The sequence below is a fragment of the Falco cherrug genome, chromosome 2, assembly GCF_023634085.1.
Source record: "Falco cherrug isolate bFalChe1 chromosome 2, bFalChe1.pri, whole genome shotgun sequence".
In the NCBI taxonomy this organism is placed as follows: domain Eukaryota; kingdom Metazoa; phylum Chordata; class Aves; order Falconiformes; family Falconidae; genus Falco; species Falco cherrug.
The window spans coordinates 77,229,072-77,256,217 of NC_073698.1; the positions used below are offsets into that span (position 1 = coordinate 77,229,072).

The 27,146-nt window shown below is 36.9% G+C and overlaps 1 protein-coding gene across 4 annotated transcripts in view; it reads right to left on the reverse strand.

Annotated features, from left to right (window-relative positions):
- Positions 1–27,146, reverse strand: part of HLCS (holocarboxylase synthetase) — a 127,262-nt gene that overhangs the window by 91,325 nt on the left and 8,791 nt on the right. For all 4 annotated transcript variants that reach the window (XM_055703383.1, XM_055703384.1, XM_055703385.1 and 1 more), the window contains 3 exons: positions 26,266–26,428; positions 22,565–23,514; positions 18,979–19,161 (listed from right to left, as the gene is read on the reverse strand). In XM_055703383.1, coding sequence (XP_055559358.1) covers positions 18,979–19,161; positions 22,565–23,514; positions 26,266–26,428 — 1,296 coding nt within the window. The remainder of the gene's footprint in view (positions 1–18,978; positions 19,162–22,564; positions 23,515–26,265; positions 26,429–27,146) is intronic.

Below are 27,146 nucleotides of genomic sequence, written 5' to 3' on the forward strand. Positions count from 1 at the left end.
AATAAATAAATAAATGACTACATACTGCCCTAAGCATAACATTTGTTTTGATTTCACAGTGTTGATAAAGTACTGCCTTTACAGTCCCTGACTAACAGCCTTTGCAGCCACAGGACAAGGCCCCACTGCACTGTCCTCAATGCAGCCCAGAGCTGAGCAGGGGAATGAGGACAGCAGAACAACACTGTAAGGTGCATCCTGGCTTTTGCTTTTCTTGCTCAGCTGCAACAGAACAGTCTGGAAGCAATCTTCCCAGCAGCTGCTCTCATCAACAAACTGTTTATTGTAAGAAAGTGGCTGGGTCAAAGGCTAAACGTCATCCAGAACTGAAAGCGTATCTTTAAAAAAATCTGAAGCCGTCCATGCATATGAAAAAAAGCACGTTACATATGAAAGAGACCCATATTCCATTCTGAAAGGCCAAGAGTCTACTTAAACAAAAACTTAATTTGATGAAGCAGTATTTTATAATGCTGCACTAATTTACTGCGGCTTGTGCCGATTTTGAGGCATGTACAAGGTTTCTAAGAAAAACATATAAGTTATTTAAAATTCAATCTGCGTTATATAGTAAAAAAATAGTTGCATTAAAAATATTCTAAAATACTTTATTAATACTGAATAAGTTAGCTCCATATTCACACACAACAACAAAAAAATAAGTACTCCTCTAATGCATTACAAATGCACCATAAACGTGTTACACAAGTTGAAAAAACAGGTTTAGGCTCAGTATCAGTTTGATCCCCCAAAAAATAGAAAGAAAAAAATCTGCAGGTTTTATGATGCAGGTAGCAGAGCAAGATGACGTACTAAACACATGGGTATTAAATCCTCCACAAGCACTCGCCAACTCAGTTTCAAACTTTATCTGAAACTTTTGAATGCAGCAGCCCATATTCAGATGTCAAAACCTCTTCCAGAATTCCCAGTTACGTCAAGAGTCACTAAAGGATTGAATTTAACCAGGTTTTAAGCCAAGCATACTTTAAAAACTGTAATTTACATTACCATATAACTACATTTAAGCATGTGAACACACACACACGCACACAAAGGAACAAAGAACGTATGCATCAACCCCTCCATATTTAGCATAATTTAGTGATATCTATAATAAAGTTTTAGTTTAAACTAAAAGATACTAAAAATTACAGGACAAAATCTCATTTAGTTGTTTGTAGCTCTTAATCTCAAAAATTAAACAGTATATGACCACCTATGCAAGGTAAACTGGTATCATAACATAGGACAGCAATTGGGGTGTAGTTGCTGCAACAGACTATAAAGCTGACTTTGAGAGTAAAGGATCAGTAAGAACAAGGTCTGCTTTTGACATAATATCACTACACAACACTTCACAAAAATGAGCATTGCAGTGAAAGGGCTGATAAATCAGAGGACTAGTAGGTGTTGATTTATCCTACCAGAAAAAGGCATGACAAATTACAGTTTGACTATTTAATTCTTCATGACACCTACTTTGGAACAAAACTGTTGCTATATTTTTGAAGAAAAGTGTACAGTAAATTGAGCATATGTTTAACTGTGCTAAAAATAAGCACAGAGAAACCAGGTAGAAAGGAAAAGACATTCCACTTTTGCACTAAAATCTGAACATTATGCATATTAAAGTGTGGGGTTTTAAAAAAATAAATAATCAAAGTCATGTTTAGAAGAATAAATTAAGATATAAATCTAACCCTAAATGCTGTATGCATTTATTTTAAATTACTCTCAAAAGTATTCTGTATTGACTAGGAAAAAAATACAGAAGAATTTTGTTCTCAGCTAATAGGGCAATAAATTAGATGCAATATATTCAGCTGGTAAAACTGGCTCTGTTAAACAGCTATCACATAATAATATTTTTATTTGGTACCAAAACTCTTTTTTTTTTTTTTTAAACTGAGGATAAAATTGTTGAAAATCTTGGAATTAGTACTAGAAAGAGTTAAGTAAATAAAACTTAAGAAAATATTTTTTCTTAGCACTGATAATACACAGTTCTTAGTTTAAGGTTTTCTATCAGGTTCGTTTTGCCTTTCAGCAGGTTTATGTACACAAAATGTGAGTGAATTTAGTGTTCATTAATATGAAATAGTAGAACAGAAGCCAAAGATTCTCCTCTGAGCACTGCAAACATGCTTTCAACTTGAACGACAAGATTTCAGCTGTACCTCAGTTTTGCCCCTTCTCAGCAATAACTCCCAATTCTGTCACACTGTAGGGGGTTTTGGGCTAAAGAATTTCTGTGAAATATTAGGGCGAAACCACAACACATTTTCACATGTACCACAACTCAGAGATTACAAACAGTTATGTCCCTAAATTGCACATCTAATGTTCAACATGTATTATATATTTTACAATTGTTTCTAAAACATATTCAGGTTAACGTAACAGTTTATAAATAATAAAAAAGATACTACAAGAAACATCTTAGAAAGGAAGAATTTCTTGCAACTTAGATACTATAATGGCAAGAACATGCTTGGCATATTATTTGTAGTATACATACTCCAAATATAAAAAACAGTATTAAGGTAACAACTACTAATTTTCACTGTAACTAAGATCTCCTTGCTAACCAAGGATCCTAAAAAAACACTAGCATGAGAGCACGGGATTATTCCAAAAAAGTGAAATAATGCTTTTTATTTAGCGGAAAAAAATAAAAAAAGTTGAGCTTCATGCTTCGAAAATACACTATGTACATATACAGCAATGTAAAATTTAGATATCAAACAGAACTCTGAAGGAGGCCTCAATAATATTCAGATTATCACAAATTAATAGATTTTTCTATTAACACGGGAAAAATACAGTATTCACACCCACATACTATAATGCTAGTTTGTAAGAGTGAATGACAAACTGTATTTACAGTTATCCTAGCTTCATCTTTTCTTAACACATTGTAATTCTCTCCCTTTTTCAGTCCTTTCAGATTTAACACTTACTTTCTTCTGCTAGGATTGAAACCTTGTTCAGAACAAGAGGTAAATTTTTTTTCTTCAGAGCTAAAACAAGAAGATAGTAACCCAATCATACACTGCACTTTGCCATAGCTGTCAGGGTCCTGATACACAGGCAACTTCAAGAACCAGCTTCAGAGCCAGCCTTCTCAGAGAGCAGCCATCTGAAAGCATTTCTGCGATGGTCAGGGATAAATGGGAAAAAAACCAAACCCAAACTTAATTTGCCTTTTGGAGGTGGACACAGAATATACTTAACACTCACAGGGATAAGGCTAAACATTTATATAGACAAACCCTTTAGCTACCCAAGGGCTGAGTTCACTTTAGTCAAGTCATATACACCACTAGCTTCTACTCCAAAAGACCACGTCTGGCACACAGAACTTACAGTACTGCAGACAACACAGTAGAAGTCAAAGCTCATGACTGAAATTCAGGGTTTTAGAAGTGACTTTGGGAAGGCACTTGAAGCAAACAGGAACAGACTTGAGACTGAAGACAGCATATGAGAAGTGGTCAATAGAAGTAAATACAGGCAGTCAGGAATATTTTTGACAATGGCACATTCTTTATTCTGAAGGACTTTGGATTCCCTTGACTTGTCTCTGAGGATAACCACCTGTTTCTGTGCTTAGGGATATTTATGGTCTATTACCGTTAACAGTTGAGGGAAGACCCAATCTGTCAAACAAAATTTGCAGTATTTTTTAATGCAAATGGTAACACATAATGTAGAACATAGCCCAAAGAGAACTCATTTAATAAAACCTAACCACAATGTGAGGAAGCATGCTCTTGCATTGTTTTAAGACTCAACTGAATAGCATACCTGAAAAAGAAGATGCCTTCATTTTTTAGACTTTTCTCATTAAAATTTAGTACTAACCCAAGCAAAGAAATGTCTTGCAGGGCAGTGGTCTGCCGGGGACAACAAAATACAGCCTTACAGAAATACCTGTTGAAAACTATGTAAACAGTAAACGCTTGCTACATGTGGTCACTAATGTAGCCTGTTGCTAAGGTTAGTGACTGCAGTGCAAGCCTCAGACTTCTGAGAAGGCATAAAAGCTTTTAAGTGTAGTAACAGTAGAGCTTAACATAATTTTTTATTCCAGCTTAGCAGCCAGTGAGTGAAAAGGGTTTCCAGCTCCCAAGTCACATGGCTGTATTGTGCCTAGCTCTATTTCCTAGCTGACTGACAACAGAAAGTGGCAGAACTGAAACTTTTGAACCCTGCTGTAATACAAAAAAGAAAAATAGCCAAGGTCTGGGCAAGAAAGTCTTATGGAGGTAAGGACTAAGACTATGACATCCTACCCAGACTACACTTCTAAATTCAAGAGCCTGGCCAGAATGAATCAAAAGCTTTGAAAGACTGAAACCCACTCCAAAGATGAACTTTTGATTGAATATGAACCACCTCTGTTGAAGGCCCTAAACAGTCTCAAACAAAAGGGTTAACTTCTAAAAACAAACTCTCTTGAGGGGAAACAGTTTCAGGGATTACTTCAGTCAGTACTAAAATGCAAAAAAAAACCCCCCAAAACACCCAAAAAGTTTAAAATGCATTTCCAGAATAGTCTCACACAAACTAATGAACTCAAGCTACAGACAAAGTGTATACTTAGTCTGTGACACCTAGTAATTAATCTCTCCTTGGTTAAATAAGGACAGTTTGGGTCTCTGTTTCTTTAATGTAATAGCCAGGGAACCAGGAGACTGAGAGGAAAGCAATTATTATTTAATTTTGAGTTTCAAGTTTGATGTGTACTTTCAGTTTGTTGAGCCAGTGTTACCACACAAAATCAGGAACGTAACAGTGGTTGTGAAAGTAATATTCTACCAGCAAATTATCATATGCTTCCAAGAGGAAGAGACATCCTTGAACAGATGGAAAAATTGTTTTGTATGGAGCAATACGGATAGCAAGAATTGTAGTAAGGCTTACTGCAGTTCAAAAATGTCTAATTATCTATTCCTGGACTGCTAATTGGAGACCATTATTAGACAGAGTAGATCACGTAGGATAGAAAAAAAAAAAAGCTTGACAATATTTAAAGAAAACCAAAGTCCACTGCAGAGATAACAAAAGCATGACCCTATCATTGCTACCTATTCATACATACCATTTGACTGAAACACCAAATTAAACATTGCTGCTGCCCAGATGTTGCCTATGGCTAGGAGAGGTAGAACAAAAAGCCTTCCATAATTGCAAGAGCTGATGAACTTCTCTTTCAAATAACAAAATTAACACTTGCTGCTCAAATGATATGAATACAAGGACAAAGCAGCTGCCGTATCAATGTAATATGCCCCTTTAAACTTGTATGTTTTCTCCAACAGTGGCCAGCAGCAGATGCACAAGAGAACATAGCAAACATAAGGTAGTTATCTCCTCTTCTAGCCATGTACATCATAAAGATTTGTGAGCCAAAGAGCATATGCCTCACAGCTCCAATGAAGTATTCTCCCATGAAAGAAAAGTAATCTTTTGAACTTAGTTCAAAACATTCCTGACATCAACTATGCTCATTTAAAATAACGACAGAAGTATTCTAAAAACAAAAGTACAAGTTTAAATGCTTTAAGGTATTTCTAACAAAACCTCAGGAATTCAAACAAGCAGCTCAAATATTTATGGTAATTTGCAGCTCATACTGCTTATGGTAACTTTGGGAAAGTCCCCTCTCTCTATAGGAAGCAAAAAGTAAAAATAAACATTTGCTTTCAGCTACTGTATTTTCCATCAGCTAATATATTGTACTAATATACCAACATGTAAAACACAGTCAAAAAGTGGAAAACTAATTAGATAAAAGTTATCTCTGCAGCTGCTGTTCCTGTCAGGTAGCTGTGGTACACGAACTAATCATAATACCAACAATTCCATAGAAGTCTATATTCCAGACCAGAAAAATGCATGGATAATTGCTTATTTCATGAAAAGAGTTCTGAAGTCAAAACATGCCATACGTATTTTTTTTATTTAAATCTTGACAATTATGCACCAACACAATCAGTTTTCCTTCTTGCAAAAAATATCAGAAACATCTCCTGGAATTAATTTTTGTCGATTTTGACTGCATGGAAGTGCTGAGACATGCTCCCACAAAATAGTTCTGTCCATCTTAAAATTCAGAGGACCTTAAGATGTTTTGCAATTGCTAACAGTTGTCTGTATACGATAGGTCAAAAGCATCCAGGCAGAGTTCTTGAAAAGGGAGGAGATGGTGTTACACTTTCTCCAACTGTATATTGCTCTTCTTTGGATTTTTATAATAAGAACAATGCAACTTTTTCTACTGAAGTTATGACCTGCTTCATCAGTTAAAAGGTAAGTTACAAAGAAATGATGTCCAATTACTTTGTTGCAAGTGTCACATCAAAAAAGATAGGACAAACAGGAAAAAGGAAACATATGTATACTATTCAGTAATACACATTATATCCACAATTTCCCTTCACAATTGGACCTTAGCAAATAAAAATCACTTAATCTTTATTTAGAGTCTCTTTCTGAAGTTATTAAAAACTGGTATTCACTTTATAGTAAGTCTGTATCAAAGAGCAAGAAGCTGAGCAAAAAATCTAGAGGAGAGTTCTTCGTACAAACAATGTTTTGAGACTCAAAAGTCTGTGTACCCACTTTTAAACTTACTAAATCATCTGTCATTCTGTCTTCAAATCTTAGTTCTCACCATGTGCAAAAATTGTGAATTTATTATGGCCACTACTACTCTTCAACTGCAGTAGGGATTCTGGCCCATGTTAAAACTAGTCTCGTCAATACTGATCCTGCTAAGGCTTGGCTTTAACAATTATTTTAATTACACATTTATTCAGTTTTTACCAATTAAAAGAAGGATATTTTGAAACATTTTCTGAAATAGTACTTAAAATATTTCTTAAACAAGTTCAACAGTACAATTTAGTATACATTTGAGAAACAATACACACTAGATAAGGGAAGTGATTCTCAATAAAACAAGCTGTAAAAATCAACTGTCCTGTGTCTTACATCCTAGTGAAATAATCAATTCAAAATAGCACAGATTTTATAGCTGAATTTATTAGATATGCATTACAATAACTAGCAGCTGTAGGGAATGCTAGAAAATGCAGTAATACAAGTTGTTTTCTATATGGTCAAGTCCTGCTCCTTACCTCTGCCTCCTCAGCTGTTGCCCCATTCCCCTCTCTCCTCCTCCCACACACGGCACTGTCTGTCTTCATCATCTGGTATCAAACTAGATCCACTAGCTCTTCCTCCTGAGGTTTTTCCCTCTTCAAAAAGTTCTTACCCTCATCGGTCAAGGAGCATGCTCCAATTTACACACCAACCCGGAGAATAAGTCCCATCTCAACTTTTCTCAGGGCTGGAGTTCTTCAGGGCCAGTTGTCTTCTCTGGGCCCATGTCGCTTTCATAATTTCTACTATATCGTGCATTTATTAAGGGGTAAAAAAGAAGACAATTTCTGAAACTTAAGGTTGCTAATATGACTAACAAAATAAGATTATATGCAAACTTTTTAAAAATACACATATTAACACACATATACACACAGACTTACACAAGTCTGTAATATAATTTTATACAGATGTAGTACCATACTTAAGTACAGAACTTCAGCACTGTTGTAGATCCTCTAGTGTTTGCACAAGGAAATGCTGGCACAGATAAAATGGTGAGCAGTTGAAATTCTTACAACTAAATCATGCAATCCTGTGAAGTACAGCTCTGTATAATCTAACTGTAAGAATACAGACTGCCCTGATGGACTTAGCTACACAGCACATTTACAGAGGACACTTCTACTGGCAGAAGAAAAATACATGAACCGCGAAAACAGACAGCAAAAGGTTTATTCTGATTCTTTTTTTCTTCTGAGAAAAAATTGCTTCAATATTCATGTAAATCCTTTGTAATTAGTGTCACCGCTACAACGGCCAAGTAACTGAGTACAGTGATTTACTAAACTGGAACACATTCCACTTGTTGTGAAGACTGACTACAACCCAAAATAAAAAAAGCTTTCACATGAAAGCTGTTGTAGAAATTACAGTAAACTTTCTGATTTAAGCTAACAGCTGTTCTTTAATCAGCTTTTCACTATAAGAACTGCATAATGTCAGCCAGCTAGTCAGATGCCAAATTCCATTCCCACTGCACCTGGAATTTCAGGATTTCCTCAACATGTCAGAAACCCCAAATCATTTCTTAAAATGAACTGTCAAATGATAAATACAACAGAATCTCTAAGTCGGTCCCTTCCCTATCAACTGCTGACAAGTCATACACAATTTTTTTTTTTTGCAGTTTTCTTCTTTGACGACAAACTCTGAGAATACTAGCCTATCTTCACAATCAATGATAACTCTAATTAAACACCCATATTAATTTTCCAAAACAAATTCAGCTTGAAAAAAATAAACTTTGTGTTTGGACAATTTTTTCCTGATAACATTACTGTGTAACTGAACTGTCAAAGAATTGTTAAGAGTCAAAGAAATATATTCAGAAGACCTCAAATGTGGTAAATGCACTGTTTCAAAAACAGCTAAAGTTTGCAGTTTTGTCTTTTTTGAAGTGTAATATAAAGAGACACTTCTATTTCCTCTTGGTTATATTATTCAACTTTTCCCTTTAATTAAAATACATAATCTTTTATCATCTAGCCATAATTTTTTAAAAGGTAAAGATACAAAAGAAGCACTAATTAAATTGTTAGATGATCATTAGAATGATTGCTCATTGTGGAAATGTATCGTCATTTCTGAGCAATGGTAACATGATAGCATCTCACAGGACTCCAGCTGATGCCAAGCCTGTTCTCATTTTCCCAGTCTCACTTACATAAATTAGCTACAGGCCCCACCAACAGTCAGAGAATCTCAAGTTTTTTTATATTTGGAAATAATCCACTTTTGTCAGATCTTTACCAGTGAGGTCATAGTAAATGAATCTATGCCAAATTGCCACGGATCTCCAGAGTGTTTGTCACAAGTTATGGATTCTTGCTATCTAAAATCACCCATCTGCTCAAAGGCAGTACCCTGAACCCTGACTCCAAAAGGTTTATCGGTTACAACTTCAGAGTGCTGAAACAAAATCCATGACTTTAATTAAGACAGAATGTGTGCCTGTGTTAGACACACAGCCAACATGAATTTGGATTAATCTGCCACTGTGGATTTTACCTTTTTTATTTAGATTCCTATTAAGAACTCCAAAATAAACTGAAACTAAGAAAACTCACACACTGGCTAGCAACACTGTGCTGAGTGACCTGAACTCAAGCAATAGTACTCAACTCTTAACGCTATTCTCGGTCATTTCAGGAGTGAGAAGTTAGCAGAAGATATGAAAATCAGGCTCGCAAGTGTTTTAAATATATATATGCCATTATGAAAAAATAAAATTTTCCATTCTCTACAGTATGGAAAGAAGATGCCTACTGAAAAAAGTGGTTGAAGTGTCACGCACACTGACTTGAAGCAAGCCTTGAAACATGATAGAATACACTTCAATGTGAGTGGCACTTTGGTCAGATGCCAGCACATAATAATTTCATATCAGAGTTAGCTCTACAATAAGATTAAATGCTACTCAGTACAAAAGGCATTAACTTTTAGTTCTCACAGCAGTATAAATACCCTTTTTATGGAGATTTCTATAAACAAGGTATTTTCTTTCATTCCTCAAATCTTCTTGCATTTTCCAAATTATTGATTCAATAAATGTTTTTGACAATACATAGCCAAGAAGTTGTTTACAAACCATAATGCAACTTAAGTATGCTATTCATTATTATATGCCTACAAATGTGATACGTGGTTGTTTAACATAAACAGCATGCTTGCTGCTATCACGCAAGAAGGAAAACACATTTTTTAGCTAGAGAAGTGTAAAATAAAGGGAATGTTTGCCAGGTTTCTCGTTCCCCCTACCCCAAATATATGGTAAATATTCCCTGAAGATAAGCAACAGAAAAGCAAAAGGTAGCTTTAGCAACCACCTGCAATTACTTGGCTATACCTCTGGAGTTCCCTCCATCTCCCATCAAGATTCTTAACCGTTTTATTGTATTTTAACACAATATACCATTGATTCTTGTAGAATTTAAAATTACTTTTTAAAATTGAGGAAATATTATACAGGGAAGTCACTGAAAACATGCAAATATATTTTAATGTCAATGTATATACAACACACTATACATAAAATGTTTTCCATCCCTTTATTTTTTGCTTTACTGTGTGCTGCCAAATCCAGCTCACAAGTGACCCCTACCGGTACGGCCGCTTCCCCTCACCAAAGGAGCTGTATAAAAAGAGCTGCAGCTGCATCCAGCTTTTGAGAACAATCGAAATTCACAGCGATTTTGATATAATACTAACAATAATATAGGTCAGCTGAGAAGGGTCCCTGATCAATACTGGAGTCTCATAGTGCTGGTGAATGCACTGAAAATACCTGCAGCATGCCAGCCTTTCTTCAATAAACAGCTCCAGGGAGAAGTCTGAAGAAATTTTCATGACTGAACAAATTAAAACATCATCTAGCCTTCTAATACTTACAGGACCCAGCATGAACAAAGCTCAACTGTCAGTCAGATCCTGAACCTGGACTACTGAGGGTTTTTTGCCTCAAAAGTTAGTGAAAAACTTTATAGTTACATAATCATTTTGCACTGTAAGATTAGTTAAAAAAGCAGCCTCTGAGAAGACAGCCAGGAAAGCCTAGTCTCCTGCAATTGTGTCTTATAGTTTAACTGCAATAGCTCTCATCATCTTTTTCTCCATGCCTTCTACATACAGTCACTATTTCCAGTATCTCCCACACCTTCCTTCTCCCTCTCCTTTCTCAACAGGGCCAGCTAAACCCTAGAACCATGGAATGGTTTGGGCTGGAAGGGACCTTAAAGATCATCTAGTTCCACCCCCTCACCCCACCCCCCCATGGGCAGGGACACCTGCCACCAGACCAGGTTGCTCCAAGCCCCATCCAGCCTGGCCTTGGACACCTCCAGGGATGGGGCACCCACAGCTGCTCTGGGCAACCTGTTCTGATGTCTCATCACCCTCACAGTGAAGAATTTCTTCCTTATATCTAATCTAAATCTACCCTCTTTCCGTTTAAAGCCATTACCCCTTGTCCTATCACTACATGCCCTTGTAGAAAGTCCCTCTCAAGCTTTCTTGTAGGCCCCTTTAGGCACTGGAAGGCTGCTATAAGGTCTCCTTGGAGCCTTCTCTTCTCCAGGCTGAACAACCCCAACTCTCTCAGCCTGTCTTCACAGGAGAGCTGCTCCAGCCCTCTGAGCATCTTCATGTCCCTCCTCTGGACTGGCTCCAACAGTCCTGTGTCCTTATGTTGGGAGCCCCAGAACTGAACGCAGTACTCCATGTGGGGTCTCTAGAGAGCCGAGTAGAGGAGAAGAATCACCACGCTTCTTTTGAAACACACGTTGCCAGGTCATGTTGAGCTTCTTTGCAACCAATAAACACTCCCAAGTCCTCCTCGTCCTGGCTGCTCTGCCAGCTGGAAGGGGAGCAGAAGAGGGTGGGTGTTCCTGCCAGAGTGGTGTTCAGGCAGACTGGCAGTCCCACTAGCATCTCTTTATTGCCAGGCAAGACTGACAGGCTGCCTCATAACTAGCTTTGAAAGGCATCCCACCCTGGACTGTATAACAGAATTTGTTATACAAATTCAACTTCTTTAAAGTTTTTACCTCTACCACATAATTGGAATCCAAAAGTTTGAAAATGTAACTGAAGAACTGGCAGATCTATTAGGAAACTAAACTAATAAAAGGTATGTAGACTAATATAAGACTGAGGATAAAGAAGAAAGATGTGCTAAAATATACAGTACTTATTCCACCTCCATCTACTACATGACTGTACGACAACTTTTATACAACTGCTCACTGAGGTACAAGGGGTAATATCACCGAGAAATAAGAACCAATATCTTGGTTGCCATCTGCAGATCTCTTTCTCGTCCCCTTTCTATCCACTGTCACTCATGCTGCACTTACCTTCAAGTCCTGTAGTTCAGAAAACAGAGAGGAGTATCCCTCCTCTCAGTTACTCTACCAAGTTACCACAGAACAAGAAATTACCCTGTGCTTGGTAAGCCACAGTAACTGACCTCAATAATTCTCTTAGCTACTTCACAAATGTGAAGTAACACCACATAATCTTAAATCTCTACAATTTATTCCACCATGCTGTTGAGTTCTCTTTTCCTACACCCAGCACTATAATGGACCTGGTGCCCCAAAAGCCCTATGCAGCCTAAGCATGTCTGAAACTGGCCTCCTCTGTGATGAACCTGCAGACAATTTAGTTGGCAACCTTCTTGCCTCTGGAAGTGGGCACAAACCAGGAACCTGCAAGGGCCCACACCTCAGACAGGTGGCATTAGCTCTCAGAAGAACGGCTTTCTGCTCTCCTCTGCCCTAGACTGCTCTGAACTGTTGAAGCAGGAGACAGTCCTTATGTACCTTCATTATCTTGAGTGCTGACAGAAAGACAGAGAAAGAAGAAAAAAAAAAAAAAGAAGAGCTACTGACTGTCCAACAACCATCACCTCACCTCTTAGAGGGTCATTCCTTTCAGAACCACATCAACACCATAAACAGTAGAGACTATTATTAGAACCCAGACATTGATACAAAAAGTTTTTCAACTAATGACAACAGCACTGAAATCGTTTTGGTTTATGATTGGTGTGACCCCTCTGGGTTTGCAAGTTTTGTTATAAAAAAACAGAAGTAAATTTGAGGAGGGGAGGGGGAAGAAAACAAAACAAACATAAGCAAACCCACCCTCCCTGCACACAAATGCAACTCAAAGCCTTGCAAGCCAAGAAATAACTTTGAATTTATTATGGAAAAAAACCCTAAGCACGTGGAGTTCAGTTACAAATATTTTTTTAATTGATAGTACTTCGTTATCAGTCCTTGGGTTAAAGTCTATCTTACAGATACATTCTTCAGAAAGCTGCCTAAGAGAAAAAGCATGCTACTTGTCAGAACACCAATGGTTTGCCAAACGTATGGCATTGCCTAACCAGCCTAGCAGAAACACAGCTTTTAACAGCAGAAAGAGTTCCACACATGGCATACATTTCCCAAAATGAATAACCTGTTCCAGCAAATACACATTTTTCCTGGTACAGATGCATTTACAATGCTGTATCTTTTTTTTTTCTCCGGAACCAACTTTGCCACAAAAGCCAATTTAATTCCTAGCCAAGAGACAAACTGACAAAGCTTTCAAGTACAGACAAAGATTTCTGACAATGCACTGTTCATTTGAAATAATACATGTAATACATTAACAACAGTACAAAATGTTAGACACAAATATTTGTCAGCGATCAACAGAACCCTTTCAGATCTCTCATGTGGTGTGCTTTTCATTCAATACTCGATTACTCCTGCACTACAGAAAAAGAACAAATTTCCTTTCTGGAATAAAGGTCTCTTGCTTTTTGTCCTGCTGGCTAAAAAAGCAGGGATGATGGTTACACTTTGAGGATGATAGCAGAAAATAAGCAAGTCTTGTATTTTGTAGATTATATGGTTTTGGTTCACTTGGATAGCAATCAAAATAAAGCTTTTGAGTTTCAGTGTAACTATCCCTGATTTTAGCACTAGAAATTTTTTTAAAACTCTTTAGTTTCACAGCTGAAACTCAGGTTCCACAATATACATTAATATGCATGGAAATATTTCAGAAACAATTGTCTTGAAATGTACCCTGAAATCTAGGTTCATTATAGTGTTAGCTGAGAGTTCAAATTTCGCATCCTCAAAGAAAGATTTATTCAGTATAAAGTAACTTCATACTTTCTTTACTGACATAATGGACTTGGAATTTAAGAACAGCCAATGCCATCACAGAATCAAAACTGCAGCTCAAGACATATAAATCTGGTCCAACTGAATTCTGATTGTGTTGTAGTGCACAAAGTTGTTCAAATACACAGTTGTCTTTGCACTATGTTAACCTTGTGAGTGCAGTATTCTATATCTCAAAGTGTCCTTTAAAGGAAAGTTTGAAAGTCAAGAAGTATGTTCAATTGCACTTTTTAATCATTCTTTCTGCCTTATACAAACAAGAGTTAAACCCCCCAACTTCAAGCTTCAGCCAGTATGTTTGTATTGACTGTTTATTATTCTGGAAGAACATACTGTTTAAAAGATGGTTACTAATAGCTGAGCCGAAGTAATGAAGACTGATTACATTTCATCATTTGGCTGCCATCTACTTGGAAAATATCAAAAAAGTGCCTCAGCCTAACACAGCCTGAGGAGTTAGTCAAATTTAAGAGACTTCAGGATCAGCAAACGTGTGGGAGCAATATACTTCCTATTGGAAATAATCACTATTCTGACAAATCTCTCTCATTCTTCAAGACAAGAATTCTTGTTTTGAAACCTAGATGATATTACGCTGAAAATTACAGCAATAAAATACAATCCTAGCATTTATGTCTGAAAAATTATCCTCTAAGATGTCAATGTGAAAGAGTAAATATATAAGCGTTTAAAGGCAGAGCTGCAGAAAAAATCAGATCTCTATGCTTGAACCTGCCACTGAACATATGGGTGCCAGACAACAGGCTTACAGTGATCACCATTTGTTTCAACACTTTGAGTTTACCCTGCACCACAGGGTGACACATTCTGTGACACAGAATTTTCTTTTTACAGCAATGTGCAAATCAACAATTTGCTTAACTGCTTTATACCAGATCAAGGAAAGAGGAAAAGAAGAAGGTGATGTGTTTAAATATCAATACTTGTCTCTAAAGTTACATTTAACATCAACATGTTGTGTAGATTTAACTAAACTTTTAACCAGCAAGTAATCTGCTTTTCATACTATATTGCTCTTGGTTGAAACTGTCTTCATTGTTGTAGCACCATATCAATATAATACAGACTTTTCCCAGTTAACAAAATTTTAAAATGTCTATTATGTGTGCATCTGAAGCAAACCATACTTGAAAGCTGTAGTGAAAAAAGTCATGTGATGAAAGAGTTGCCTCAAGTGCTGTTACTTTCCAGGCCCCTGACCTTATACACTACTTACAAGAAAGGAGATCAGGAATAATAAGTGCACACTGTCATAGTAATCATTCAACACCAGCAGCAGCGAGCACTAGCTGAGGATTGACTAGCATAATTCTACATGGTAAGATCTAGACCTCTTAACAGATGGACATCATCATCCATACTAGAGCATTTATTTCAATTAGAAGGCATAATAATGCCAGGTCTGCTCCTAATTTATTGGCTATTTAAAATCCACATAGTAAAACTGTGATTTTAAGATACATGATAACCATATAAACTGGAAACTAAAACTTCAAAAAGTAAATCCTAACGAGGAATAAAATAATTTCCAAGCCACCCCTCAGAAGCAGCTAAAAATTAGATTGCAAAAGGCACTGTCTAAGACCCAGAGAGTAGACAGAAAGATCTGAAAGTCTTAATAATCAAATTTATACCAATCAGCATAATAGATTTGATGGGAATATTAACAGCATTGCAATAATGATACAAAAAGACACAGATTGTACAGGAATTGTAGGCAGAGGGAAAGAGAAGCTATTTATTCATATAATAAAGTCGAGAGAGTTTTATTTGATGCCCACAATGTAGTAGAAAATAGCTCTGATGAAAGTTCTGAAGTGATGAAGGACAGAAGGGAAGAGAAACCAAGGAAATCACAGAAAGCAGGGCACAGCTCTACTGTAAATGGAAGCTTACAGATCAGAAAGAAAAAACTAACCTAATTAGCACTTTAAATGTAAAGAATTTTAAAACAAAAAAAAAATCTACATCTTTTTCTTAACAGAGTAGATAATGCAGAGCAAAATCAATTATTTCTTTCACATACGCAAAAGAAGCTTGTAGTTTCTAAAAAAAAAATAAAAATCTGACAAGGTTAGGTCTACCAACAGTTTTTAAACATAATGGTACAGATGTAACCTCCAGTTCAAAGGTGAGGAATCACTAGTGAATTGCCACTCTTATAAACAAGGAGAACATTTGCCATTCTTCCATTTTTTTAACTGCCAACAGGACACTGCACTTGCTTGATCATTAGTTGATTCATTATGTCATTTCTTATTACAGAGAAGCATAAGAAAAATGATCCAAAAAATACTTGCTGCTAATGAGCTAATAATGCTAATGAGATAATATCTCAGGGAAAGAATATACTACCCAATTCATGCTCAGTGACCTGTACTGGACAGGCTCTCCACGCAACTAGTGATAAAAAAAGAAAGAAGTTTAGAAGTACTAGAGCTTGCAAGACAGTTTCCTCCATTTCCAGTATTACTGACTCACTCTGATCTTAAACAAGTTTAAGTATTTCCTCAAATTATTTACCTGTAAGGTACATTTCTGATTTCTCCTTGCTCCCTAGGAAAGCAAGAAGACTTACGTAGAACATGTTGTATGGAGAAAAATAAATAACTTGTTAGAAAGCTGAACTATTATAGTCCTTATTTATTTTAATATGCTCTCTTCATTATTGACTATAGTTTTTATGCAGAAGTTGCAACTTCCTTTTACACAATATTATGGGAGCATGCCCAAGTGAAAGATATTGAAACAATGACTACACATACCAGCACAGAAAAATTACCATTTAAAAAAAGTCACCGAGGAAAAACAACATCAAAAAACCTAATTATAGTATAAACTTCAACTATACAGCACACATGGCATGAATACCTTTAGTAGATGGCCTGCAACCCTGCAATATGCCACTAGATGGCAAGTTTGGATAGAAAATAGTGAACATTTCTTCATGGCATGTTTGAAAATTGCAAGTGCATAGGAAAAGAAACATGAAAAAGCAGCAAAGGAGGAGAATAAAAAAAGGCAGTGTTCAATAAGCCACAAGTCTTCTGTATAGAGAACATTTAGTATTAGTCAAAAAGGCTAAAAAGGGTTTTAGTTTTGTTTCCACATCTGCCATACAAGCAGATAATAAATTCTTATGAATTTACTGCTCACAGACGGAAGAACGTGTTTCTTATTTAGTCACATCAGCAATATTGGCTGTAGCAACCATGAGAACCCAAGATCTGGAGGAAGGCTGAGAAAGGAAGCAGTAGAGCTAGGTCTTGGGATAGCAGACTTCAGGTTATGCAAGGAATTGCTCATTAGGATTCCTTGGAAAGCAACCACAAAGGGGTTAGGGGTACACAACACATCTATAAGAGGATGAGGGGGCTGGGTTCATTCAGTCTGGCAAAGAGGAAGCAAAACAGTGATTTAATACAACCTGTAAAGTTAAAAGAACGGCAGTGCCAAATACTTCTTCATAGCGCCAAACATTATAATAAAGCATCAACAGCCATAAATTGCAGCTTGATAGGTTCAGGCTGGACATCAGGAAAAAACTTCACTAGAATGGTGCAGCAGAACTGGAATAGGTTGCAGACAGGTTGTAGCATGCACCCTTGGAAATTTTCAAGATTCAACCAGACAAAGGCTGGCTGACCTGATGTAGCATTGGCAACAGCCCTGCTTCAAGCAGAAGGCTTGATACAAGAATTTACAATAGTATTTTCACTGTTGTAAAGTGGAGAGGGATCTGGCAGAGTCTGGCACATACAAAAGGACAATCATTCAAGTGGAATAAAAAAGAAAAAGCTCTCTCTATTTTGCCTAATTTTGATCAATTGTTACATCCAATCCAAGTTCCTATAGGAGGGCATTACTTAATACACTGGTATAAAGTTTGGCAGTACCTTCAGAGACATAGAAAACAAGTGCAGATTTGAATTTACAGTGAAATGAATGAATTAATAAAATATTAATAGTATTTTAGTCAGTTTGTCTGGATCTGCTACTGACTTGCCTGCCATAGAACGAAGTCACGTATCACATATTACCAATCTATAAATTGTACAAGGCTTATCATACCCACCTTCTGGATTAACGAACTGTGTTTTGAGAAGTACAATCTGAATCTAAAATATCATCTGAATTATTTAAAAACATCCAGCTGTAATATGTCACTTTGTTCATTTATTGATCCTGCAGCCAAAATGATGGTATAAATGATACTGCTGGAAACATGCATCCAAGGAGAAGCTTCTACAGTTAAGTCCCCCTAAAGACAAACATCTAATTTCTGTGCTAATGTAAGGGTAGTACAGAAAAGGAGCAGGAATCAGACAAGTGTTCTAACAGCAAGCAGTGACAGCACTATACGGGTTGGAAACAACCACCTTGAAGAGTCCGAGTATTAAAATATTAAAAGCCTGTATTGCTTTTTAATCACCCACTGCTTCACCCTTTCAGATCAATGTAATATGGTTCTCATGTATTTGAAATCACATTTTTAAAAAGTTAAAATTACTGCTTTATATGTTCTTCACAATTCCTCATGGCAATGTCTCAAATTGAGAAGTCCAGAATAGTCAACTATTTCAATTACAAGTACCTATTCTATTTCCAGGAAATATTACAACATCCTCAGCTCTTCACTGTATAACCACACACACCCCTGTTCACTCAGGTCTTTCGGTTTTGGTCTACCACACCATTCTCCGTAATTTGGGTTTGGTCTTTTGTTGCCAGCCTATACTATAACCCGCTGTAAAAGAAAAACAAATCCTGTCTTTGAAATCACTTCTCTCTGTAACTTACCACAGCCTTGTGTTTTGATATTGCACAGGCACGCAAATAAGCGTAACAGTTCTTAACAGGAATATAGCAAATATATCTGAAAAGTTAACCCTGCACAATTTCTCCATGGTTCAGTTCAAAACTACTACTAGCAGGTAATAAAATACTGACAGAGTAGAAATGAAACTTTGCTTACCTGTAATACATATGTAAACCTCTCCAAACAAAAACACCACATAAGAAACAAGGTGTATTTAAGTAAACACTGAATGTGTCTTGTAAGGTAAATCTCAAATAACTAAAATGTAAGCAGAGACCTTACCTCGTCAGAAGAGAGAAGATAAATAGGTGTTAACATAGGAATTTCACTTAATTCACAACTCAGGCCAAGTGACATCAGGATCTCCTTGAGAACTTCATATCTCTTGCTATTGCTTATCTTAAGCAAATTAAAATCATCTTCAGTTTGGACATCCATAGAATTGATATCCAGTTCCAAGTGTACCTGGAAGGATATGTGCAAAGGGAACAAAAAAAAATTATTTTGTTGGTATTACACATATTAGCGTGGCAGAAAGAGTTCCAAAAGTAGCTTTGTCCTGACTGTGGTTGCTGCAGTGTTACTAGTACAACTTAAAATTTCTTTGTCCTCATCATAGCTACACTGGTAGGGCTTTATTATCCTAATAAACTACAGAATACCTATGTATTTATATTTCTGATTCAGGGATAATCATTGCCACTACACTACAATTTTCTCTGAAATCTAGACAAAATATTTCTTCTTAATAAACTGGTCTTCTCCTCGAGGTATTGTTCAAATTTGTATTTACTAACTTAAACATCTCCTTCTGCTTTTCATGCCTGCTAGCAACCTAGAACAAACAGCAATATTGGTCATATTCTGGCCTGTACAAAAGCAGAATAATATTAAAATTAAAAAAGCTTTATCAGAGGTTGCACAAGATATGTAGAACTCAGGCAAGCAAGCCCATACTGTATCACGCTAATTAAGTTGCAATCAGTGCAGATAAAGAAATGCTTGTGTGTGGAAGAGCACCAAGAACCCCTGAACACCACCTTTTAGAGAATCACTTCTCAGGGTTCAGGCAGATGCTTAAGGTTTGAACTAAATGCAGAAGAAAAAAATTTAAAATCCCTTACAGATCTCCTTTTTTGGTTTTTTTTGTGGGTTTTTTTTTTTTTTATTATTTTTGTGGAGGTTTTGGTGTTTGTTTGCTTCTTAAGTAAGTGTTCCAAGATATTTAGAAGCTTTTGTACCCTACTATATGCATATTCGTTTAATGAAAATCACAAGCTGTTATTTTTGTTCATTTCTCCTATTTTGCACATTTTAATGATGTTCTTGATCTTTCATATATGATCTACTTTATTGAAATTCAGGGAAATATGCTGAAATGGGGGGGTAGATGGAAGAGTACAGAAAAAAGAGAAACAGTAAGTCTGTGACAGAAGATTTAACGGCTGATGTCACTGTCAGTCCCCTGAAGAGAAAACAATAAGGCTTTTCAAATCCAGACTGGAAGTCATTTAAAATTATAAAATGACACAATAATCCTTTTAATCTGATTTTTGAAGCTATACCATAATGCCCTTTTTCTGGAGAAAACCTCTGCAGTATTAAGTTTTACTACAGCAGAAGGGTCAATTTAAACGGTACAGCAAAGCAGGTTTTACCATGGAACTTGGAGAAATGGATAGCAACAGTATCTAATCAATTTTCTAGTATAAGCATATAGCACATGGGTGGCAAAGCTTCCTACATAAAGCTCTACACATGCTACTATGTAGAACAGAGTTTTGAAAAAGCTAACAGATTTAGTTGATAAACTGATAAGAGATGAAAACACTTCTAAGAAACCTGATGAATATTTCTGAAATACGTAACTGCTAGATGAGTGTATGCTACCTGATACATGAGCAGTTAAATTTGAGTGCTCTGGGATCCTGAGAAAGTTCTCCTGTAACTAAATTATCGGTAAAACCAGGTCCTAGAATCTTTCATAAAGTTTGTTCAGCTGTGTCTTCCATTATATTCCTTATCTACTAAAATACTGGTAAATAAATCTTGCTCTGCTTTTCTCAATGTGCTGCTTGAAAGCAAGAAGTAAGGGAAGTGATAAAATTGCTAACAGCCATGTTAAAAAGAAAACGGTTACCTCTGCTCCTAACTGAAGCCAACTCAAAAGGTGTAAGTTGCTTTCAGCCTCACTTTAAAAGTTTTACTTCAAAATGGCTGAAATCTCTCTAGATTTAACAGCACAGGTTATACACCCAGGTAGACTCATATTTACAGGGCATAGATGTATTTTCTAAACTTAATGGTACCTCTTATCAGCCTTTCTTTAGCCAGATATCTGTGAATATTTAAATAATCAGTGACCAACATTTACCTTTAACACAGCCACGGAAGCTTCCTCACCAATTATCCAAGACGACAGAGCAAAAATAATAAAAAAAGATTATGAACACTTTAACTTATCAGTTGTTCACCTTCTTGAGGGGGTGTGGGTTTTGTTTGGTTAGGGCTTTTTTGTTTGTTTGGTGTTTTTTCTGGGTGTGCTTTTTTAAAAAAAACCCAAACAAACAACAATGATCACAATATCGTAACCCTGGTGACGTACCTATTTGCTGGGATGTTCTTATTAAGTGGAATGAGTAAGACTTTGGTTCATTCTAGACTCCTGCACTTCTGTCCCACAGTTGTTCTGAAGTATTTGTTTCGTGCAGAATGTTAAACATCTAAAAGTTTAAAGCCTGAAAGAAGACTCAGGAAACGACCGAGTTCCCAGCAGACCAGATTCTCCCTCTCTATGCTGCTCCCTGTTGTCATCTCCACCCTTACCAATCCCCACCCCCCTCAAAAAAAGCAGCATGTATTACTGAGTGAAAACATGTCAAAGTACAGAAAGAAAAATAAAAATTTAGAATTTTAATTTGGATATTAAATAGAAACAATGCATTCCAGTTGAATAAGTTTTTTTCTAAGTGACAAAACAGCAAGGCCCACGTCACGAACCAAACATCCATCTAGAAATCAGCTTTGATCAAAACACTGTTAAAGAAACCATAGAATGGTTTGCTTCATCCACACCGCTAAGATACAAACAGAATACAACTGAGAAACCAGTAGCAACACTAGCAAAAAAAAGAACCAACAGACCTAAAACAACAATTGTATTTCAGTGCAGACAGAGGCTAACCTTTACTGTGTAGTTACTTGCTCTAGCAAGAATTCTACAGCAGTTTTTCTAGACATGACAAGTAATAGAGGCTGGGACTCCCATTCACTAGTCAGATTTAAGTGCTGGCTACCTTAACCTTATAAGAGGAGACGTCTCTCAAGTTTCTTGCAAGGCTTATTTTACATCCTTTGCTGACTCTCTGCTTCACCATAGCTCACAGTTTTTTAAAGGATTTTTCTTTTTTTTTTTTTAATCTTGCCCAGTACAAGCTTTCACCCCAAGTCCACCAATGACTTGGCTCTTGCTGTTCGCACCTCCAAAAGTCTGCAAAATGCACAGCTGTACCACTGTGCAACTTCTAGCAGGCAGAAAAGGGTAGCTCTGCTCCTGAAGATGCTTCCTTACTATGCCTATCTGCTCTCTCTACCACCCACTGTGATCTTGTATGATCTACATGTGCATGGCTACACAGTGAAAACAAGGAAATGGAACAGCAGTAACATTCTCTACCATTCTTTAAGCTTCCTGAGGATCAAGTGAAAACCATTCTGCATTCAGAGTCCTCCTGCATTCACAGAGACATCCATCTATACCTTCCCTTGACAAACATCTGAGAGCATACAATAGAAACAAATGAACTTTTTTAGCATACCACAACATGATGTGGCAATAAGCAAATTAATGCCTCTGCATACACAGTACCTGAGAAAGAATGGCTTCTCCTCCACTGTCTCCATAAGTCAGATGAACCATAACTGTATCTTTATCAGTATTATTTAATCGACTCAGTATCTTCACTTTGCTGGTATCTTCCTTCATCACTTCCTCAAAAATACAGCCACTGACCAAAAGATTTAACTTAATTTCAGTGCTGTCCATTTTAGAGAACATTAATTCATGCACAGTCTTCCTCAGTTTGTTTTTTCTCTTTATTTCTATGCCATCAAAAGTAAAAGATGAAGAAAACCCTAGAATCTTTCCACCTGCAGATAAAAACTTCATAAATTGTTTGTGGTTCTCCTCAGAAATAGGCTTCTCTGTGGCAATGATCAACAGCCGTGAATTATCAATCCATGGAGCTTTCAGAACTTGTTCCTCACGCAGCTGGTAGATGGTGTATCTGTCTGCGTCAATGCATTCCTGAAGGACTGATTTTACCTGCTCAAATTCCACTTTTGCAGTTTCAGAACCAAGATAAATCAATACATTAGGGGGCTTTCCAGCAAGGTTTACTCTCTTTACTCCACTTGCTAGACAGTCATCATTCTTCTCTTCCAGTTTGCTACTGTAATCACCAGAAAGTTCTGGAATGTTTTCTGCAGAGGCAAATCTGACAGATTCAATAGTACTGTTTTCAAGTTGCAGGCATTCACGACAGCTGGAAAGATGCAAGTGATGATGGTCTGCAGCACCTCTCTCTTTGTCAGATAGACTGCTGGATTCATCTTCATGCTCACTTCCTTTCTCTAGCTTGGATTTCTCCTCTTCACTTTGTCCTGCAGACTCAGCTACTTCTAATCCTGATTTAACAGTTGTCCCAAAAGTAGCAGCAGGAGTCACTTCATCCATTTGTGTACTGCTTACAATTTGCTCTTTTACAGATGGTGTCACTTGCGCCAACTCCTTCAGAGTAGATTCCTGTAAATGGACAGCTAGAAGAGGTAAAGAACATGACAAAGGGGTTATAAAAATTATATTGAAAGAGCTATAATGAATATTCACTACCACAAAGAGATTTATATTTAATTTCAGTACATATCTATAATAGCATGAATTTCACTTGTTTGACACACCAAATCCTGAACACCACCCTCCTCCCAAGAACATAATGCATTTGGACTCAAAACAAGTCATTTACTCAAATTACTCTGTTTCAGGAAAGTCTGACTGAGAGCACAACACTCAGTATTTACAGGGCACATTTAAACAAACCTAACATTTATCGGGAGTGCAAGAATATTTGTACAAAAGTAAAACATGACCACTACTATACACAATGCAGATCTGCTCTTAACAGAACAAGTGTCTATGGGTGGGAAGGTGAGGAAGTTCTCATAAATGCATCACCTTGTCAGCGTGTTATTTTGCCTGTCTCTCCGTCCTCAGCAAAGGACAAAATGAAACAGGGAAAACTGCCTTACCTTTGGAAAAATACTGGTCTCTTAAGGAGGGTAGGGTGGAAAATAGCTTGCTGCTATTTTGAAATAAGCTAATAAAGTGATGATATTGGGTAAGATGTAGACATTGAACCATGTCTCTTGCATTGCTGAAGGCTGCAAATAAAAAGTTTGGCACAAGTAAAAGGGAGTAAAAAAAAAAAATCTGAACTGCTTTCAGTCTGCAGAAAGGGAGACATGCTGACCAACAGCAAAACTTGGGAGCTAAGAATCTGAAGGAACTAGCAAACAGAAAAAATTGTTAAACCTTCACCTTTCTACCCCCAAAAAAGGATGGAAATGCAAAGATAAAAAATTTCTGGCAAATACAAGTGAGAAAAGAAGAGCAAAGATAATTATTGTCAATGTGAAACTTGCAGGGCAAACTAAATATGGAAGAGGAGAAAAAAAACCCCAACCCTCAATTCTTTTTTCAGCTTCTGAGCCATGAAAATATTTCAAATCAAAGTCTGCAAAATTTTATTGAATCCCTCCCCACTTCCATAAGGCCAAATAAACTTAGTATGTTTTTGTTTCTGATTTCTTGAAGAAATCAGCAAGAAACTTCATTAACAAAATAGCCAGCTGACACACAATACACCAGATCCAAATTCAGTCACTTTCTTCATTTAACAGCACTTCTATCAGCCCCTTTGCCTAGTTTGGAGCAGTAATCTGAAGCAAGATTTCTTCATCCTAGAATTTCACAGCTACCAGCCTATATGTGATTTCATCAACAGCCTCCATCAGCCTGCTCTCCTGGAACAGTTCTAGCATGTACACAGCACCTGAAGCAAAAGGAGCCAGAAAATATTCTGAGAAGTAAATGACTGGGGAATTCTTTCAGTTTCCATCCCCTCCTTGCATGAATGTTTTTGCAGAACAGCATCAAGAGACAGTTTCACATTGTCACATCAGATATATTCATGAGCATATTCCTACCCTCTTGCACCCCAGGTAGCTGTTCTCAGTTTTGGCCTTCCCTGACTTCTGCCAATACACTATGATCTACATAAAAAAACCCCAACCAAGCAAATAAAAAACCCCACAGCCAAATACACCCACATACACATACTACACACACACCAAAACAAAAAACCCAACTTGCCTGCCCTCCCCCCCCCCCTATTTTTTTGGGGGTGGGGGGGAGAAGATTACAGCTGAGAAGACACAAATAGGCAGGAAGAAGTGAAACTATTGCTGAACAAGTGTGGCTCTACCCCCTGAGAGCCCACTACTCTACAATACAATACAGACTCCATATTATGGCACTTTTACAACAGTGCTGGAAAAAAGAAATTTAAATCTCATGCAGCAAAGGGAGGTGAAGCTTGGACTTCCCACAACCCAGACAACAATTCTATTTAAGAATGGTGTTACAAGTGCAACCATGGTATTTCCTTCTCCTCTCCTTGGAATTAGCCACGAACTCCCCCCCTGCCTTAGGTGAAACTATTAAACTAATGAGGACACAATGGTTCATAGTGTTGATATCATTAAAAATGCTCCCTAAAGAAATAAACCATCCACCAAAAATTCAGAATTCAAGGAGCAATGACACCATCCTCCTTCCCCTAGTTATCCTTCTCCCTGTTTAGAAAGCACCCATGAGCTTTTCTCCCAATGATCTAAAGTTTAAGATGCTAGACTTACAGCAATTGCTCTCAGCTTATGTTTAGCTTTGAATACACTTATTTCAAATCTGAAAAAAAGAGAACATTTGCCTAAAACTTTCTGTACTGTTTTTTTTCTTCCAAATAGATTAGTTAATCTAACAGGTAAGACTGACAGAAACAGTATTTTCTAAATTCACATTTGTGACATTAACACATTCGTGCATTTGCAAAAGGTTAACACCAACTTGAGTACTCAGATCTCATCATACTAAGGTTAATTACTGGCAGTAGCTTATGAGGCATTGAAAAGTGGGGTTTACTCCAAAAATCTCTTGATCCATTTTTTCTGCTATTTCTGTTGTTGCATTTGTAAGACCTTCTGTGACTTCACTCTTTGAGCTCACTCAAAAAGTGGTCTAACTTTTCAGGAATCTCTATATTTGACCGTATTCAGTATAAAATACAGCAGTGCTACAGAGTGATCAATGCCTAAAATAGCAACAGGAAGAAAACATCGTGCCAAAATAAAAACATGGGGGTTTATGTAGTTATAAAGACTATATGCACAGTCCTAAAATAACCATGAAATAAACAAGTTCTACCATTAAAAACAATTGGTGAAGATACTTACAAACAATCTTGTGTGGCACCATTCCGTTATCCATTTGAAGCCTGTCTTCCATGAACGCTATTCCAAGGTTACTGAAATTATCTACACTTGCTACAGCAATTAACTTATAAGGCTCACCAGGTTTATAGGCCAACGGTGAACAATAGTCTGACCACTTCACAATCTAGAATAAAGCATATGCATGTTTTTCCAGTTTGAAAAGGTTACAGAAAAATATCAAGTCTGCAAGATGAACTGCAAATAAAAACTGCCATTCCTTTCCGAAGGATTCTGCTGTTAAAAAAGCAGCAAAATAGCAGGCAGAGCCAACAGAGGGACATTATCAAACCAAAATGGCACAATTGGCAAACCCAAGGACTAGGCGTAATTTTAAAGAAAGTACTTACATAAAAAGTGTAGCTACTAGGAGTATACAATACTAAAATGGCAGAATCACTTTTAAGACTTATTTCTGGGATGCCTCTTGTGTTTAAAACAACCACTACATTCAATAGTAGCATGAGACAACACATCTCAACTAGAGAAGGCTTTCAGCTGACAGTTCCTTTCACATAAAAGTGCACCGTTCACGACTACAAAGGTCAATGAGACTGAATACAACCAAAAGAACCTACCGAAGAAGGGTTATGCAGCAAGCATAAGTTACCTGCTGCAAGATTCAGTCCTGAGAGAAGTAAACAAAGCAACATCCATACTAAGTCTTGATAGGAAACTGGGAATACATATACATCTTCCCCAAAGATCAAGGCTATAAAAGCTTCAAGTTAACACACAAAATGGCAAGAGTATTACCACATTCTGTATGTAAAATTATATCTGTAATTATTTCCAAGACATGGTTTTCAGCACAAATTCTAAAAAGAATGCTCATAAAAAGAGCA